Genomic DNA, 15,335 nt, shown 5'->3' on the forward strand with positions numbered 1-15,335 from the left:
AACCACAATGCCCAGGGTCAAAACAGTAATCCCAATTTATAAAAACAGCAGTAACTATCACAGCTCACCTAACTTCCTAGCCTAAACGCCTGGGGGAACAGCCAGGTCTTCAGTGCCTTACAAAAGCCTAACAGGGTTGGGACCGCCCAGATTTCCAGGGGACAGGGCAGGTTCCTGTGGAAGAGAGTTTTTTTACTATCTTTCTGTTAGTGTTAAGATATCTGATGGGGCAATACATTAATCCAGACTATTTTAAAAGTTAAACTAAAACTGAAACCAGATACTTTTCTTTTGGGACTAATGGACAGGTAATTAGAAAAAAGTCATGGAACTTTGTTTTTATACATGACAACTGCTGCAAGATTGTTATATGGTCAAAAATGGAAAGGTCTGCCACTACCCACAATGGAGGGTTAGCTGGGGAAGATGGCTAGATTAACTTCTTTGATTAGAGAGAAAACAGCATCTACATTTCTGGCTGACTGGAAACTCTTTATAGACTTTTTGCATGAAACAAAAAAAATGCACTTAGGATTTGTGGTTTTGATGATTAGAAAAACAACTGGATAATAGAAAAAGGAGAAGTTATTTTTGTAATCATAGAGCAAGAGTTAATTTTGTAATTGCATTTATATCTGCTGCAGAAGAAATTAGAAGCTTCTTCTATTTCTTTTTCTCTCTTTCTGCACTTTTTCTTTCTTTGCTCCTTTTACCCTTTATTAGTTTGTGTTAGTTTTTATGTTCTTTGTAAAACTTTTAATAAAATTAAGTGCAATCCTTTAACAGTTTTGGTTTCTTAAAGGGAAGTAGAAATAGTGGATTAAAATGCAGCAAGTCATTGTACATGGAGAAAGCTTTATGACAGGTAAGTGTTTCTTGGTAGTGTCCATGTGATGGTTACATTGTGTGAAATGAGTCTGAGACAAAGGCTGTCTTCTATCATGATACTGTGAAACTAATTACACCTTGAGGAATTACATTGCATTACTCCCATACAGTGTTCCCTGACATATCCTTATAAAGACTGGATAGGTGAGAATATATTGTTGCTTACCGGATGAACAGGAGATCTTAGTGTGAAGAAATGTCCTAAATTTCACTAGAAATGTGGTGTTCCTATGTGCCTTTCTTGTCTGTTCCATATGCTTGTCCTGATGTTCCTAAATATAAGCCAGGTGTAATGATTGCCTATTCTAAAACATTATCAGACTCATGAGCAGGAATTCAAAGATATCTGATTTATTAAAGAATAGTATGCAGGATCACAAAGAAAGCTGAGAATGATAAAAGCGCGCCAAATGCAAACTAAAAACCCTCGGTGCAAATGAGATCCCTCCCCCCGTAGAATCTTCCCAAGTTCACAATCCCAGGTGCTCCTAACGGCTTCTGATGGTCTGTGGGAAAAGTCCTTGAACAGAGCACATAACCCAAACACATTCCATTGTAATGAACATAGATACAGAGCTTGGTACAAGGTTTCACAGCAGCTCCCACCCAACAGAAACGCGCATCAGCACGATGGTATGTGAAACGTTACGATGTACAGTGTACATTGAAACAGTGAACATGACACCAGGGAGCTCTTATGTACTCAGTATAGAGTTGATTATAATGTATCAGAGGAAAGATATTGCATCTCATTTCCAGACCTAATACAGATTAGCAATAAATACAAACCAAACATGTCCTTTTTGGTCTATTTTCCACTGAGTTGAGTAAGAGAGATTTCAATAAGCAAGTGAATAACTGTAGCAAATACAACTTCAGGCTCAATGCCTTTTTATCACTTACAGAGCCTTTTTTCATCCATGAGGCTATCACATGAATCCTTTCTAATCTGCTAGTATCTGTTTTTATTCAGTGTTTCTTTTCTATAGTAAACCAAAGTAAATCATTTACAATATATATAAAGGCAGAAAATTATCTCTGGAGCTGCCACGCCTAGAAAAGAAGCTAATGGCTGCACAGGCTCTGTTGGGCCACAGCTTTTTTTCATTTAATAAAAATTAAGTTTTTCCTTTTAAGATAACAATATATGTAAGCACATTCAGTGTGAACTCTGTTTGCCAAGGAGTATTACTATCGTGGTGGTTAGCTTCTAAAATAGGGCTGCAAAACTTTAGATGACCATTAGATAGCAGCAAAACGATACAGAAAGTCCTATGATTAAAGTCCTATGATTTGCTTTTCCCTAGTGGTCCTCTGGATTTTTGCAGTCCAGATTTGGGAGCCCTAAATTTTAAAGCTGTGAGTTTGCTTTTCAGGCAAAAGAGAATTCTAGTGCTTTTCATTTTAAAAATTAAGTTCTGCAAGAGACATACAGTACTTTGATTATTTACAGAAGAAAGAGTTGAATTCAACATGACCAACATGGGCAGTAATGGGCATGATATGGTATATGCTATTTTTCACAATTCCAGCTCAATAAGGCTTCATTGCAAGCTTGGTGGTTATATCTCACATTTTGGAAATTTTCATAGGATTACATTGTGGGAATTATTTTTATCTTGCCCCTTCACTTACAATGAATAGACCAAAAAGTAGTTCCAGCCTCTTGGTGGAATGATTTTGAGGTTTGTTATCTTCCTCTATAGCATCAGTGGTCACCATGGAGACTAATATGGCCAGCAGAGAATGAAGGCTCTGAAAGCTGCTTGCCTGCTGCTCATTTCTTTTGTTGACTGAGAGAATAAGCTGGTGAAACCTTGGAGCTCTGAGAAGTAGTACAGAGGGAATGTAGTGCTGGTCTCAGGATTAAGCTGTTGTTAGTAATTATACACTAATCTGGAGTGAGTGTGAATATTCTGCTGTGAACTATCCTGCAGTAGGAGAAATAATACTCAGTAATTTCAGTACAGTGGCCCTGTAAAAGCAGTGAAAATCCAAAATCATCTGAAGATGGAATTAGGCCCTCCAGATGTAATGGAACGCAAAGGAGCGCTGACTTTGCGCTCCAATTCAGCATATTATGGGAGACCCACTCTTGTGTATCGCTGGTAAGAAAAAAGTATTGTTTACTGGTCTGCTGTGATTTAAGACCATTCTCTTCTTTTATAACCACCAGATGCAGCTAAGCCACAGAACTCAAGTCATTTATTTTGGCTGTTTTCAATCTGAAGCTTAACTGTTCTGTAGTAATAATATTTGAAGTTGACTCTCTTCCAAATTTTTGTTTTTATTTTCTTTCTGATTTCAGATTCATTTAGAAGCTTTAAAACTTTTTGAGAAGTTCTCTTGTATGGAACTTGCTTGAAATAGAAATGTGATCAGCTCTGCACATACACATATCATTCGGGTTTGACTGTTGTATATTATCTCATTAGTAGTGTACATATTAGTAACTTTTAAAACATGTTTTATTATTATTTATTTCTTATGATTTAAAGGTTTTACAAGAGAGAGACTGAACCCAAGGATTATGATATACATGAAATTAATTTGGGTTCTAAAAACTTATGCCGGTCTACTTACTGGAGACTTGGAACCATGGATCAAGTAAGATAGCTACTTGTCTGTAATTTTCACCCAGCATATTTGCTTGATATTTTGATATGTAATATTCATATTTATTTATTTACTTCATCAATATACCGCCACACAGCACAGGGATTCATGGAAGACACCCATATATTGTTATTAATTTAATTTACTTTTAATTTATTTTCTATCCCGCCTTTATTATTTTTATAAATAACTCAAGGTGATGAACATACCAAATACTCCTTACTCCTCCTATTTTCCCCACAACAACAACCCTGTGAGGTGGGTTGGGCTGAGAGAGAGGGACTGGTCCAAGGTCACCCAGCCAGCTTTCAGGCCTAAGGAGGGACTAGAACTCAGTCTCCTGGTTTCTAGCCCAGCACCTTAACCATTAGACCAAACTGGCTCTCTTTTATTAAGTTAATAAATATTGCATAAAGATTTTAGAGAACTCAAGATATTGGTATTAAAATCACCTACATTAATATCAACCAGCACCAATGATTTCAAGAGTATCTCAAAAACTTGGATTGTGTGATTTGGTAGATATTTTATTATAGTTTAGTTGCAATGTTTATTTTCAGCCATGAAGAGATAGCTCTGGGATGTTTTATTTATGAAGAGAAAATAATCGACTCCTTTTATATATTATTTGATTTACTACTGGGCAGCCAAAAATGTGATGTTATAACAGAAAGAATAGAGCATATAATGTATTTTTGTGATACACACTAATTGGTTTAAAAAATGTTGATTGGACTGGAAGTGTATAAATTATAAGAGTAAAGACATACATCCAGGGTTCCAACAGAAATGAAGTGGTGGTTATTAAAGTACTTTTTAAATTTTTATTTTTGCACTGCACTGGAACTCTTTAATGATTCCTTGCTCTTACATTTACTTTTAGAAATGGATAACAACGTATCAAGATCATCTGTCTTCTCCCTGTACCAAAAAAGAATATAGGGAACTAGAGATTTGGAAACCTATGCTGGATGAAGATGGTTTTCACACAATTGTTGTTGATAGGTATCTATATACTACTAAAACTCTTGTGTCTGTTTGATACTTTGTAACCTTTAACTGGGCAAAACAGTGCATCATAGGGCAACAATTTTTGGACCAAGGTACCTCAAGTGGGCTAACTTACAGAATGTGTTCAAAATCCAGGATCCATGATTCCTGTGGAATAGAAATTTGGCAAATTTTATAAAACATTTTATGACATAAAAATTATCATAAAACACTTTATGATGTAATACAAAATGTCATAAAACATTTCCTATGGTCAACTCCTGATATTTGTCTGTGCTATACAGTTCAACACTGGCTACTTTCAAGGCAGATACATCTCTCCCTGAATTTTTAAGAACTTTTCCAGTACATTAGAAGCTCTGCCATTGTTGAAGGCATTGAGAAATCTGATAAGGAAATATCTCTGAAATGATGATCCAATGGGTCACGGGTTGTCTAGTTTCTGATATTTCTGCATCTATAATCATAATTCAGATAATACTGAATATCATATAAAATACATCATGAATATATTTTTCTCCCCTTATTTCTTTCTACCTTCTATCCTTATTTCTTTCTACCTTCTGTTTGTTTTCAAAAACATTGAGAGCAATTAATCCTGTATTTTAAGAATTACTCCATCTAATCTCTGATATATCTTACAGTTAATAAAAGTTCACAAAGCATTAAATAAAAAGGGAAAACAATAACTGACATTAGTCATTATATTTATCCTGAAAACAACTACAAAGTTAATGTAATAATGATTTTTTTACTATGCTTGAAACAGTTTGGCACATTTCATCCAGTAGAGGACAGTACAGCAATGCAGTGTAAAGAAATGAAAAACTTCCGTATGTTATAAAAAAAATGATCTACATAAAAGACATAATAGTATTCTCTATTTCTCTAAAACTAATAGTTTTCCCATACACTTTTTCCTTTGTAAATCCCAATGAACTAATTTAGACTTATATCTATCTGTCTATCTTGCATTGCCACTTGGATCTAAAATAAAGCTTGCATTTTCTTTTAATTTTTCTTTCAGTCTGAAAGCTGTCTCTTTTTTCCCTCAGGGAGACAGGACTACCTGAAACAGGTTTTGGTGCTGTATTGCCATGTCACCCTCCAGAGAAGTTTAAAATGTTTGTATATACATATATGATAATTAGTTAAGTTTTACTATGAAGTTCAGATACTTGTTGTGACCTGTAACATGATCAAAGTTCCTATACAGTATTTGTATCTGATAACACTACCTTGGTACTTAAAAGTATCTGATTATTTTATTCTTGACACTTAAACTTCAGTTTCAATTGTTTTAGTGTTTTTCTTTTGTACTGGAAAATTGATAATATGTCCCTTATTTTCAATCAAATTAAAGTAAGGAGGATATTTTCATGCAGACTTCATGACTTCTCATGTACCTCTTTCTCTTGCTACTAATAATTAAACACAATGCCTGGAAATGTTCTTAGACAATTGGGAGATTCTGTTCTTAGGGAGCTTTGCTCACAACAGCCCACTGGATTTGAACTGCATAGCCACTGTGCTGTAAACTCAAGTTTCACATGTCTCTGGTTGAACTTGCAAGCGCATTCAACGTTTTGGAGAAAGATGGGAGGGATCAGAAAGAAATATCAGAAATAAAGACAACGTTCTGTGTGCTGATTTTCCCCCCAGCTCTCTGGGGAGGTTTTTATTTGCTGGGCTGCTCGCTTGCAGCTGCTCCACTCAACAAAAAACCACTACTGGGATGTTTGGCTTTTTACACTGAGCTACCTCTACTTTGCAGTTGGTGTTGCGGGAATGCTGGAGGCACATTCTTCTGCAAACTCAAGGTTTCCTTTGATTTGGTCGAAGGGACCTCTTTTTCTGTGTTACTAAATTAAGTGAAAACAAAAATTTATAATCAGTGCACACCTCTAGTTGTCAAGGTATTTTTTGTTTGCACATTTGTTTCAACACAAAGAAGGTGTTGAAAGCTACTGATTATCAACAGCATAATGACTAATTTACTACTGCATTATATAACATGAGAAACTAAATAAGCAGTATAAGAACCCTTGAAACAATTCTAAGGAACCAAGTACTTCTCCATTTTTTTATACCAGTTCTGAAAATAAGAGTAGAACCCTTGATATTATACTAATCCACAAAGATGCTACAGAAATACATATATCATGTGTTATAGTATTAAAGGTCACTGCTAACAGGGGAATTAATAGGATTGCATTTCTCTGTCCTGCTGTTAGAAATAATAAGCTAGGCTTGAAGCCAGGATGGCTTCTAAGGGTGCCTAAAGTTGGTCAGCCTGACTTTTTGGAGTATGGTACATTGCCTGCAAAAATAGAGCTACCAGAACTTGGATGCAAAAATCTAGATAACCACCAGATGGCAGCAATCTTTATTGTGATCAAGTAGTTGTCTGGATTTTTGAAGTCCAGATCTCCTAGCAGAAGAAAAAACAATTTTCTGAAGCCATGAAGTATATTTCTGAAGCCATGGCAGGCTGCTGGGGCACAGAATGCATCCCCACCTTTTTCAACATCACTGACATTCTTCTTCGCAGTAACTGGGTAATGTTTGTAAATTGGGCTAGAATTGTTGACCGGTTCTGTTTCCATAGAAATATGATACAGTTGTATTTGCTCTAGGAATAATAATAAACAGATCAGAGGAAGAAAAAGAATATAAAGCTGAGGCAAGTCCAGCTGCCATAAGTTCCCTTCCCAGTTCCTGAAAACTAAGTTTTATTATGCTTGCAAGAGATGGATCATCTGCCTTGATTGAACTTGTTTCAAAAACTTTGTCACTGGCTTGGAACTGAAATTTAAGTGAGGTAATATTTCAAAGAAAAGGCGGTACAAAATGATCTTATTACAAGATGATAAGGGTATGTTTTGTTTTATGTATTGGCATGGTCTCTTGCAAAACATGTACTAGTAACCACCAAAGGTTTTATCATAGGGCCTAACTAGAAGTGATACGAGAAGCCACATTTATTGTACTCATGTTTCCTTCTTTCATATATCAGGTAAAGTACTAAATGAGGTCTAATTCCTATATCAAAATGAGTATTTGATCAAAGAAGACAAACTCTTCAGTATTTTACTTTCTTATGCTTTGTAACATTGCACATCTTTCCCTAGCCATTCTCTAATACTAGAATTGAACTGAGTGTGTGTGAAGGAAGAGAGTAGAGAGAGATTAGATGAAAATTTGTCTGCCACATATTCTTTTGGTACTCAGAGCTATGAAAACTTTAAACATATCTCAAATCCAACTTCATAAATCCTTGTACTGTGGTGATTGTCCTATAGATCTGAAGAACTGGGCGTAATTTTAATTTTGTCTAATGGCTAGGGCAGTAGAACATTTATTCTGTCTGCTTATAAACCCTAGTGAGAACTTCAGGGTGTAGAAATATTTAATTCAATGTAAACAGTGGGACTTCTCATATGTATGTAATTCTCCTATTCAGAAACATTCGCAACCATCTAGGAATACTCCAATCTGTCATTGTATGTTATTTTAATTAATCAGATAGATGTTTGAAAACATGTATGTTTTATACATTCAATCGTATAGCATGTTTTCTCTAAATAAAAATAAGAAAAGCTGACCTATACAGAAATAATTTATAACAGGGAGATATAACAGTGGCCAGAGTATATTTTAATTGCTTTGGATACACTTGCGGAAAATCACTTTGGTTTTGATTTCTAAGAAACAGATTACCTGTATTTTCAATTGTAGTAAAAAAAAATAGTGTAGAACTAGTCTTACTACATGGTTTATGTTTTACAGGTTTCTGGATACAACATACCGAATAGACTATGTTCCACCATATGACTTTGCACCATATGTAAGTATATGGGAATAGAAAGAATATGGCATGTCATGCAAAACATGGTTTTAATAAGGAACTTCTACTGGGCGATTATTATGGCAATTGACACTGAGATGTTAGTTGGAGCTCTATAATTGAGCAGATTTTATGTTGAAAACAGTTAAGCAATGTTCAAAATCTGTAGTACAATATTTGAGTTTGGCTTATCTTATGGGCATGTTAGCAGTGTTGCCCTGCTACGTATTTCAGTATTGTACAAAAGATGGATATACACGTTTGCTGTTTTCTTAAAAAATAAAAAGGGATAAATTTGCATTATTGTCTTCACAACCGAAGTGTGATTGTGGAAGGAAAAATGCGCCATGGCCAGAATGTCTGCACCTCTCCTTCCCTTGCTCTCTTTAAGGGCCTTGCCTTTCCATTTTGAAAGAGGGCTGAGGTGCAACAAAAGGCATGGCAGTATTTGGAGAAAGAGCAAAAAAATCTGGAAAAGAAATGGTGAAAGAAGAATAAAGAACCAAATGGAAAGCGTGGAGTGTGGAGGAGAGCCTTGGTAATGGAAATGAGGCAGCTGTGGGAAGAACAACAGCTGCAGCATCGCACCCTGAAGAGGGATTGAGAAACCCAGGTGCTGGAGACTCGGAGGCCTGGGGCCAGCAGACAGAGTGCCCTAAAACATGGGAAACAGCAGAGTAGCGTCAGCAGCGTCCCCACCATCCCCAACCCTTAAATATCCAGAGGGGACCAGCCTTCATGATCAAGACAGCTTCAGGGAGGGAATCTGAGGGAGTCTGAAATAGCCCCAGTCCTCCTAGCACCTAACAAGCCATACAGGTGACTATGGAACAGGGAAACTGGGGAGGGCCAGGGATAGGCCTGAAGACCCAGAAGAACAAAAGAGTTACATTGAGGAGAAATCAAAGTACAAATAAAGCAGAATAGAACTATACAAACTTAAAGCTATAAGACATAGAACTATGGACTGTACTAGAAACCACAGATAAGCTATATATGACTATAAATGATGAATAAGGTAGAACATAAAATGAGATAGAATATAAGGTAGAAGATGGAAATTAGAAAGCAAAATAGTAAAATAGAAATAAAAGAATAATGGAAAGCTTTTGCTGTTAAAAATCTTTGGTTTGTATTATTTTTCTAGTACCATTTGTAGAAGAATGTATTTCCTTGTCTCTGTCTGGTGTATCTCAAAATCAAACCTATGGCAGTGATTCTTATTTGGATTACAAAATTGTTTTATTGTTTATTGGCATCTACTTTTATGATTCTGAAAAATGTTAATTATATAATAAAACTCATACAATTAAAAACACCAGGAGAATGTTGTGTTTCTCTGTGTTTATGTATGATCTTTTAAAGAAGTGAACATTTCCTACTATACAAAGGCAGTAAATGAGGAAGGAAGCATATTGTTGTGTAATGATTCAGTCTGGATTCCTTGTTTATAAATTAGGGGTCTAATAGGGTGATAATTGTGGCCATTATTTTTGTAACCATGGCAACCCAAAAAGAAAAATATAACTGCACTGACAAAACTTTAGCTATTCTGATGGAAGATCTCTTTCTCTCACACATGGTCATCCTTGGAACATTTTGTTCTTATTAAAGAATTGGAACATTTTGTTCTTATTACAGGAACATTAGCTTCCCCCATCTGTAAATGTATTTTTTTAAGTTAATGTAGAAAAGGTATTTCCCATTTCCCAGTCCCTCCCTGTTTTTTCCAGCCCTACCTAATTCACTATTTCACAATTTCTGTCCCCACACATCCTTATTTCTTAATCCACTGGTGGTATTTTTCATTTTTCTTTAACTACCTGCCTCCTGAGTCTCCTGGGAATTAGATACCTTGCTTGCTTGAACTTAATGCCTCCTGGATATACTTCCATGTCACCTCCCAGCCCTCAGCCTCTCTGCTCTTTCATTACCCAAGCCTTTCTACCATCTATTCTAGACAAAGAAAAAAGATCCATCTATCCCTAAGCCCTTTACAATTCTTTTTGAAAAACCTGCTTTTCTCATGAATGGTGAACATTACAGCTTACTCTTCCTGCTTTGTACTGGGTCTGGTTTTATTTATTTATTTAATGGGGTTTAGAAGGCTGGTCAACTCCAAGATGAGTCTGGGCAACTTCCATGGTTTTAGAAAAAAGAAACCAACAAACTGTTGGAAGTCCTGGCAAATCCAGCATGCCTCATTTGCATGTGAATTAGCATGTAAACTGAGTTGTCCCACAATGCAACTCTGAGGAAGCTGTTTGTTGCCACTCCCACTTCCTCTTTCTCTCTCCCCCCTTCTTCCACCAATCAAGCAGGCAGCATGGATGCTGCTCTCCATTCATCAGGGCTATGTGCTCGGGCCTTGATGAAGGATTCTGCCCCTTTCTTCCATACAGCTCTTAGCAGCTATAAGGCTAAGAGTTTAGGGCAAACTATGTATTTAGAAAGAAAAGAAGAACAAAGGAATTTCATCTTTTCAACCAAGATGGATGTAACAGAACAACAAAGAATAAAGTCAGTAAGACTCTTTTTTTTCTTATCTTAACCTAATCTGTCTAAGCATGTGATTCTTTATGCTTGGGGGGGCTGAATGTGTAAGATCAATAACCTGTTTTTCTCTGGCATGCTCACTGAAGCTATCTAAGATAATTTTCTTTTTCTGTGTCAGCTTCTCAGCTGCGTTATAAGCTCTGCTCCATTTCAGTGGTTCTAGCAGGCCATTAAATTGGCTTCACAAACAATAAAAAGAAACAGTAAAGAGAGAAAACAACACATACACTCAGACAAAATCACCCCCCTCCCAGTTCCCCCTTGCATAGTGGGAGACTCACAAGAGGGCAGGCCCTGTGACAGAGAAGCGGTGCTTCGAGTCCCACCAGATGACATTATTTAATTCATTCACTTATATCAGGTTTGATTCCTCTTTCCATTAGAACTAAATCTAAATAGCAGAAACCATGTTGCTAGTACTTAGAATTCCCATTTACTATTTTAAATGGGAGACATAAACACTTATAGAAAAATAAAGCTTTCAAAAAGGCCACTGTTTGCTATGAAATAATAATTATCTTACATAATTTATAAGAGGTGCAAATTTTTTGAATATTTTTTCCAATAATTGTGGCATTTTTGTGGGGGTGCTGTCTGTGCATCCCTTAAGTCTTACGCAAGAATAATTTATTTATGTTCTATAAAAATTCTTCTCTTAATTTACTGGTCAAACATAGGCAATACCAGATCACTCTCCCAAAACAAGTAACTTGTAATGAAAGTATAAACTGAAACTGAACTGGGAAGTTCTGTTCCTAGCATGCTTACCTGACAGTTAAGAGCACCAGAATGACATGGGCTTCAATCACTGATGAAAGGAAGCAGTGCAGATAGAGTGCACAGCACTGTTTGGGCCAGCAGAAGCCCATAAGCCCCAGTCTTGAAGCAGAACAAGGAAGTAAAGTTTTCCTTCGCCATGGGCTGTGGGTGTCTGACGATGACATTCAGGTCCTTGAGGAATATTAGGGGGCTGTTTTCATGCTGAGGCAAGCGGGTCATGCAGATTACCCTCAGGATGGGACTGATCAAGTGAAAGATAATACTGATTTTTCTTTCAGAAATTTACATGCACACTAAAAACTTTTTGCCATTGAAAAAAAACCTTTCATTTTCTTCTACAGCCGTTTCATTACCTGACAGGTAACATCATCCGTGCTGATGAGTGTGGGATTTGCTCCCTGTTTATATCCCTAGCGTTTTTGGATTTAGCTTGGTCTAGGATGCTCACAGTTTCCCAGTTGAAACTATAGTTGAGTTTGTCCATGTGTTGTGAGATTAAGGAGTTTTCATTGTGTCTTGAATGTTGTAGATGACTCCTGTTTTTTCTTTTTGGGCTACTGGGTCTTTAGCATATTATATATATAATATTTACATAATATATCTTAATGACAGATCAGGGTTTCTCAACCAGGGTTCTGTGGAATCCTAGGGTTCTGTGAGAGGTCACTAGGGGTTCCCTGGGAGATCACAATTTATTTTAAAAATTATTTCAGTTTCGGGCAACTTCTCATTTAAAGAGGTAAGTTTCATTCTTTATGTTTAGTTTAAAAGCACTGTTAATGCATATATACAGGCCTACACATGAAACAAATATAATAATTTTGTAACTTCTGGCCTATACTTGAACCTGAACATGTCGGGTTCCCTGGGGCCTGAAAAATATTTCACGGGTTCCTCCAGGGTCAAAAAGTTGAGAAAGGCTGTGATAGAGGCCATGTATTTTTCATAGGTAGCAGAGATTATGCTGATTTTGCAAACAGGATTGTACTATGTAATATTATAATTGGTTCTTTTAGACACTGAAAATCATATACATCAGATCTGCTGTTCTGGGAAAATCTGTTTAAAAATGTTGCCACACACATTGCTTTTCCCATGCACATTTCTTAATTTGAGCCAAGTGATTTAATAATCAAAATGTTACTGGAAGAGAGATGTATCAACTGATTAAATTTATTTTTGGTATACAGTACTGCCTTTGTTAAAGTTTGCTCCTCAGAACTTTCTTGAGTAATAGCATACATTAATATCTTTGTTTAGGTTGTACCTGATATAGGTGGATACTCTGTAGTACACAGAAAATGTCATTCGCAGTTTACTGATACAGCAGATTACAGAAGACATGGGATCAACACGTGGCAAGATGAAAGTGGAGTATATGCTAATGAAGATCTAAAGCAGAAAGTATTTCCTGTTACTAATCCTATACCAATAAATGTGGAAGAAGCTAATTCTTAAGCATTAGTAGTGACTCTACAAAATTAAAGTGTATTCATATATATTAATTTTTGTTAACAGAATTAATCGTTTAAATAGCACTGCAGCTTTTATAATATTTAGTCTGAGCACCAATCTGTAAGTTTGTACAGAGGAATCTTAAATTGGAACTGTATTACTTTTCCCTGCTACTTGATTTTAAAAATACTCCAAATACCAACAACTGAACACTTCTCTATAACTGGTACCAAGGATGAGATATGGGACTTTTCAGCGTATGTCTCAGAGCAATAGTTCTTTCCTATTTTCTTTGCAAGGATATAAACAGTTTTATTTTCAGCATAAGTATTTGCAGTCTTCTCTGACAGCTGCTCTGACATTACAGTAATTACACAGTTGAAAAAGTTGCATCAATTATTTGCAAAAGTGAGCCTGGGAATGCACAGGCTTACTTTTCAGGCTTGCAGTGCCTGAAAGAGCCTAAGTACTAATCAGCTGACTCAGAAATAAAAGCTTAAGCAAAGACTATATTACAACGGATCTCAAGAAAGCATTGTAATTCCTTCTGAAAGATTCCTTTTGAAGTTGATCCAAAGTCTATTAATGAAACATTTAATTGTTTTAGCCTTCTTAAATAAATTAATGTGATGCTACTGGAGTGTATGAAATCTTTTTTACAAAACAAAAATATAGCCAACATACTTCTCTAATGAAAGGTCACTGCTAATTTATCTTAACCAGCTGAAGAATACTTTATAATAATCTCAAATGTAGGTAAAATTATACTGTATTTTATACTGTATTTTAAAAGAGATTTATAGTGTTTTTTCCCATTAATTCCAAGTGCTGATTTTAGTCATCCAAAAATGGCCAGTAGATGCTGGACAGATTCCAGCCCCCAATTGTTTCATTTCTGTGGTCATCATCGAAGCACCACAATTTATGTATATAGCAAGTCTTGTGTTGGGAGGAAACGGAAAGCACCAGCTGCAACCTAAGTTCAATGATCTCAGTTATGGGTGTGGGTAAGATGAAGGCTGCGTCAGGAGGCCAAGTCTTTAAAGGACGCTTAGTAACACATCTTCAAGGTAGACTTAGGGGAACATGCAGTTGTGTTCAGAATAAGTTCAGTAACTTCAAAAGTATTGTTACTGAAGATAATTAAGTCAGAAAACAAATCTTCAATGCCTGAGAACAAATTTTATATGAATGTTCAGTTAGAGAAAAGTGAGAGAAAATGCTCCGTATTTTAAAGTCACTATTGCTTTAGTTTCTTGCCACCTCAGTAATGTACATGATATGTGGCAAATTCTAATCACAGATCTAGCTCAGATTACTGCTGCTTGTTCACATCTGTCTATTGGTGCTAATATAGGAAAGAACACTTGGTATCTTCTGATTAAAATTTTATAAATTACCAAGGCAGTACATCACTGAAGTTTGACAAAGCAATTTCTTCAGTCATAAATAGGCTTGGGCCAAAGGATTATAGCTTCACACACACAGTGTACATAAATAAACATTATGATAAAGTGTTATGCTAAAAATCTTTTGTATGTGTTTCTAGCCAAAATGATGATGATAAATATGTTAAGTGTGGAACAAACTATTCTTAAATGTTGTTTGTGCCTGTTTTCATAGCAACCATCCCTTCTGATCTTTGCATTTGCATTATGAGGTATTACTGTGTTTATTATAGTTCTGACAGTATAACTGAAGAGCAGTATACAGTGGAATTGAAGTATGATGCTTTCTGCCCAACACTTTTACTCTCAAATTCAACTCTTTCTAGCAGATAGGCTAGGTTTATATACTGTGCTCAACACAAAAGATATTAAATATAAATAGCAGCCAAGAGATTTTAAAATCCGTCAGTGTCAACACAACCATGAAATGGGGCCCTTTGCACACTTGGGACCCCCGGCCCAGGCCTGTTGCCAGGTCTTCAAGGCCTTCCGAAAAGCCAAAAGTGTCAGGGCCATCCTAATCTCAGGAGGGAGGATGTTCCAGAGGGCAGGCGCCACGGCAGAAAAAGCATGTCTCCTGGTCCCCACCAGCTGACATTCCTTGGCTGACGGGACCTGGACCACGCCCAACCTGCCAGACTGGATTGGATGGGTAGAGACAACTGGGAAAAGATGGTCCCTCAGGTAACCCGGTCCCAAGCCATGAAGGGCTTTAAAGATGGCAACCAGCACCT

At 36.4% G+C, this 15,335-nt stretch overlaps 1 protein-coding gene across 1 annotated transcript; it reads left to right on the plus strand.

Moving 5' to 3' along the window:
- Positions 1–2,266: 2,266 nt before the first annotated feature.
- Positions 2,267–13,788, plus strand: CFAP95 (cilia and flagella associated protein 95). The gene is made up of 6 exons (XM_063295121.1): positions 2,267–2,996; positions 3,387–3,495; positions 4,388–4,509; positions 5,571–5,639; positions 8,305–8,362; positions 12,959–13,788. The coding sequence occupies exons 1-6, from the start codon at positions 2,899–2,901 to the stop codon at positions 13,154–13,156; spliced, it is 654 nt and encodes a 217-aa protein (XP_063151191.1). The 5' UTR covers positions 2,267–2,898; the 3' UTR covers positions 13,157–13,788.
- Positions 13,789–15,335: the final 1,547 nt, after the last annotated feature.

Source organism: Candoia aspera, chromosome 2 (genome assembly GCF_035149785.1).
Source record: "Candoia aspera isolate rCanAsp1 chromosome 2, rCanAsp1.hap2, whole genome shotgun sequence".
Classification (NCBI taxonomy): domain Eukaryota; kingdom Metazoa; phylum Chordata; class Lepidosauria; order Squamata; family Boidae; genus Candoia; species Candoia aspera.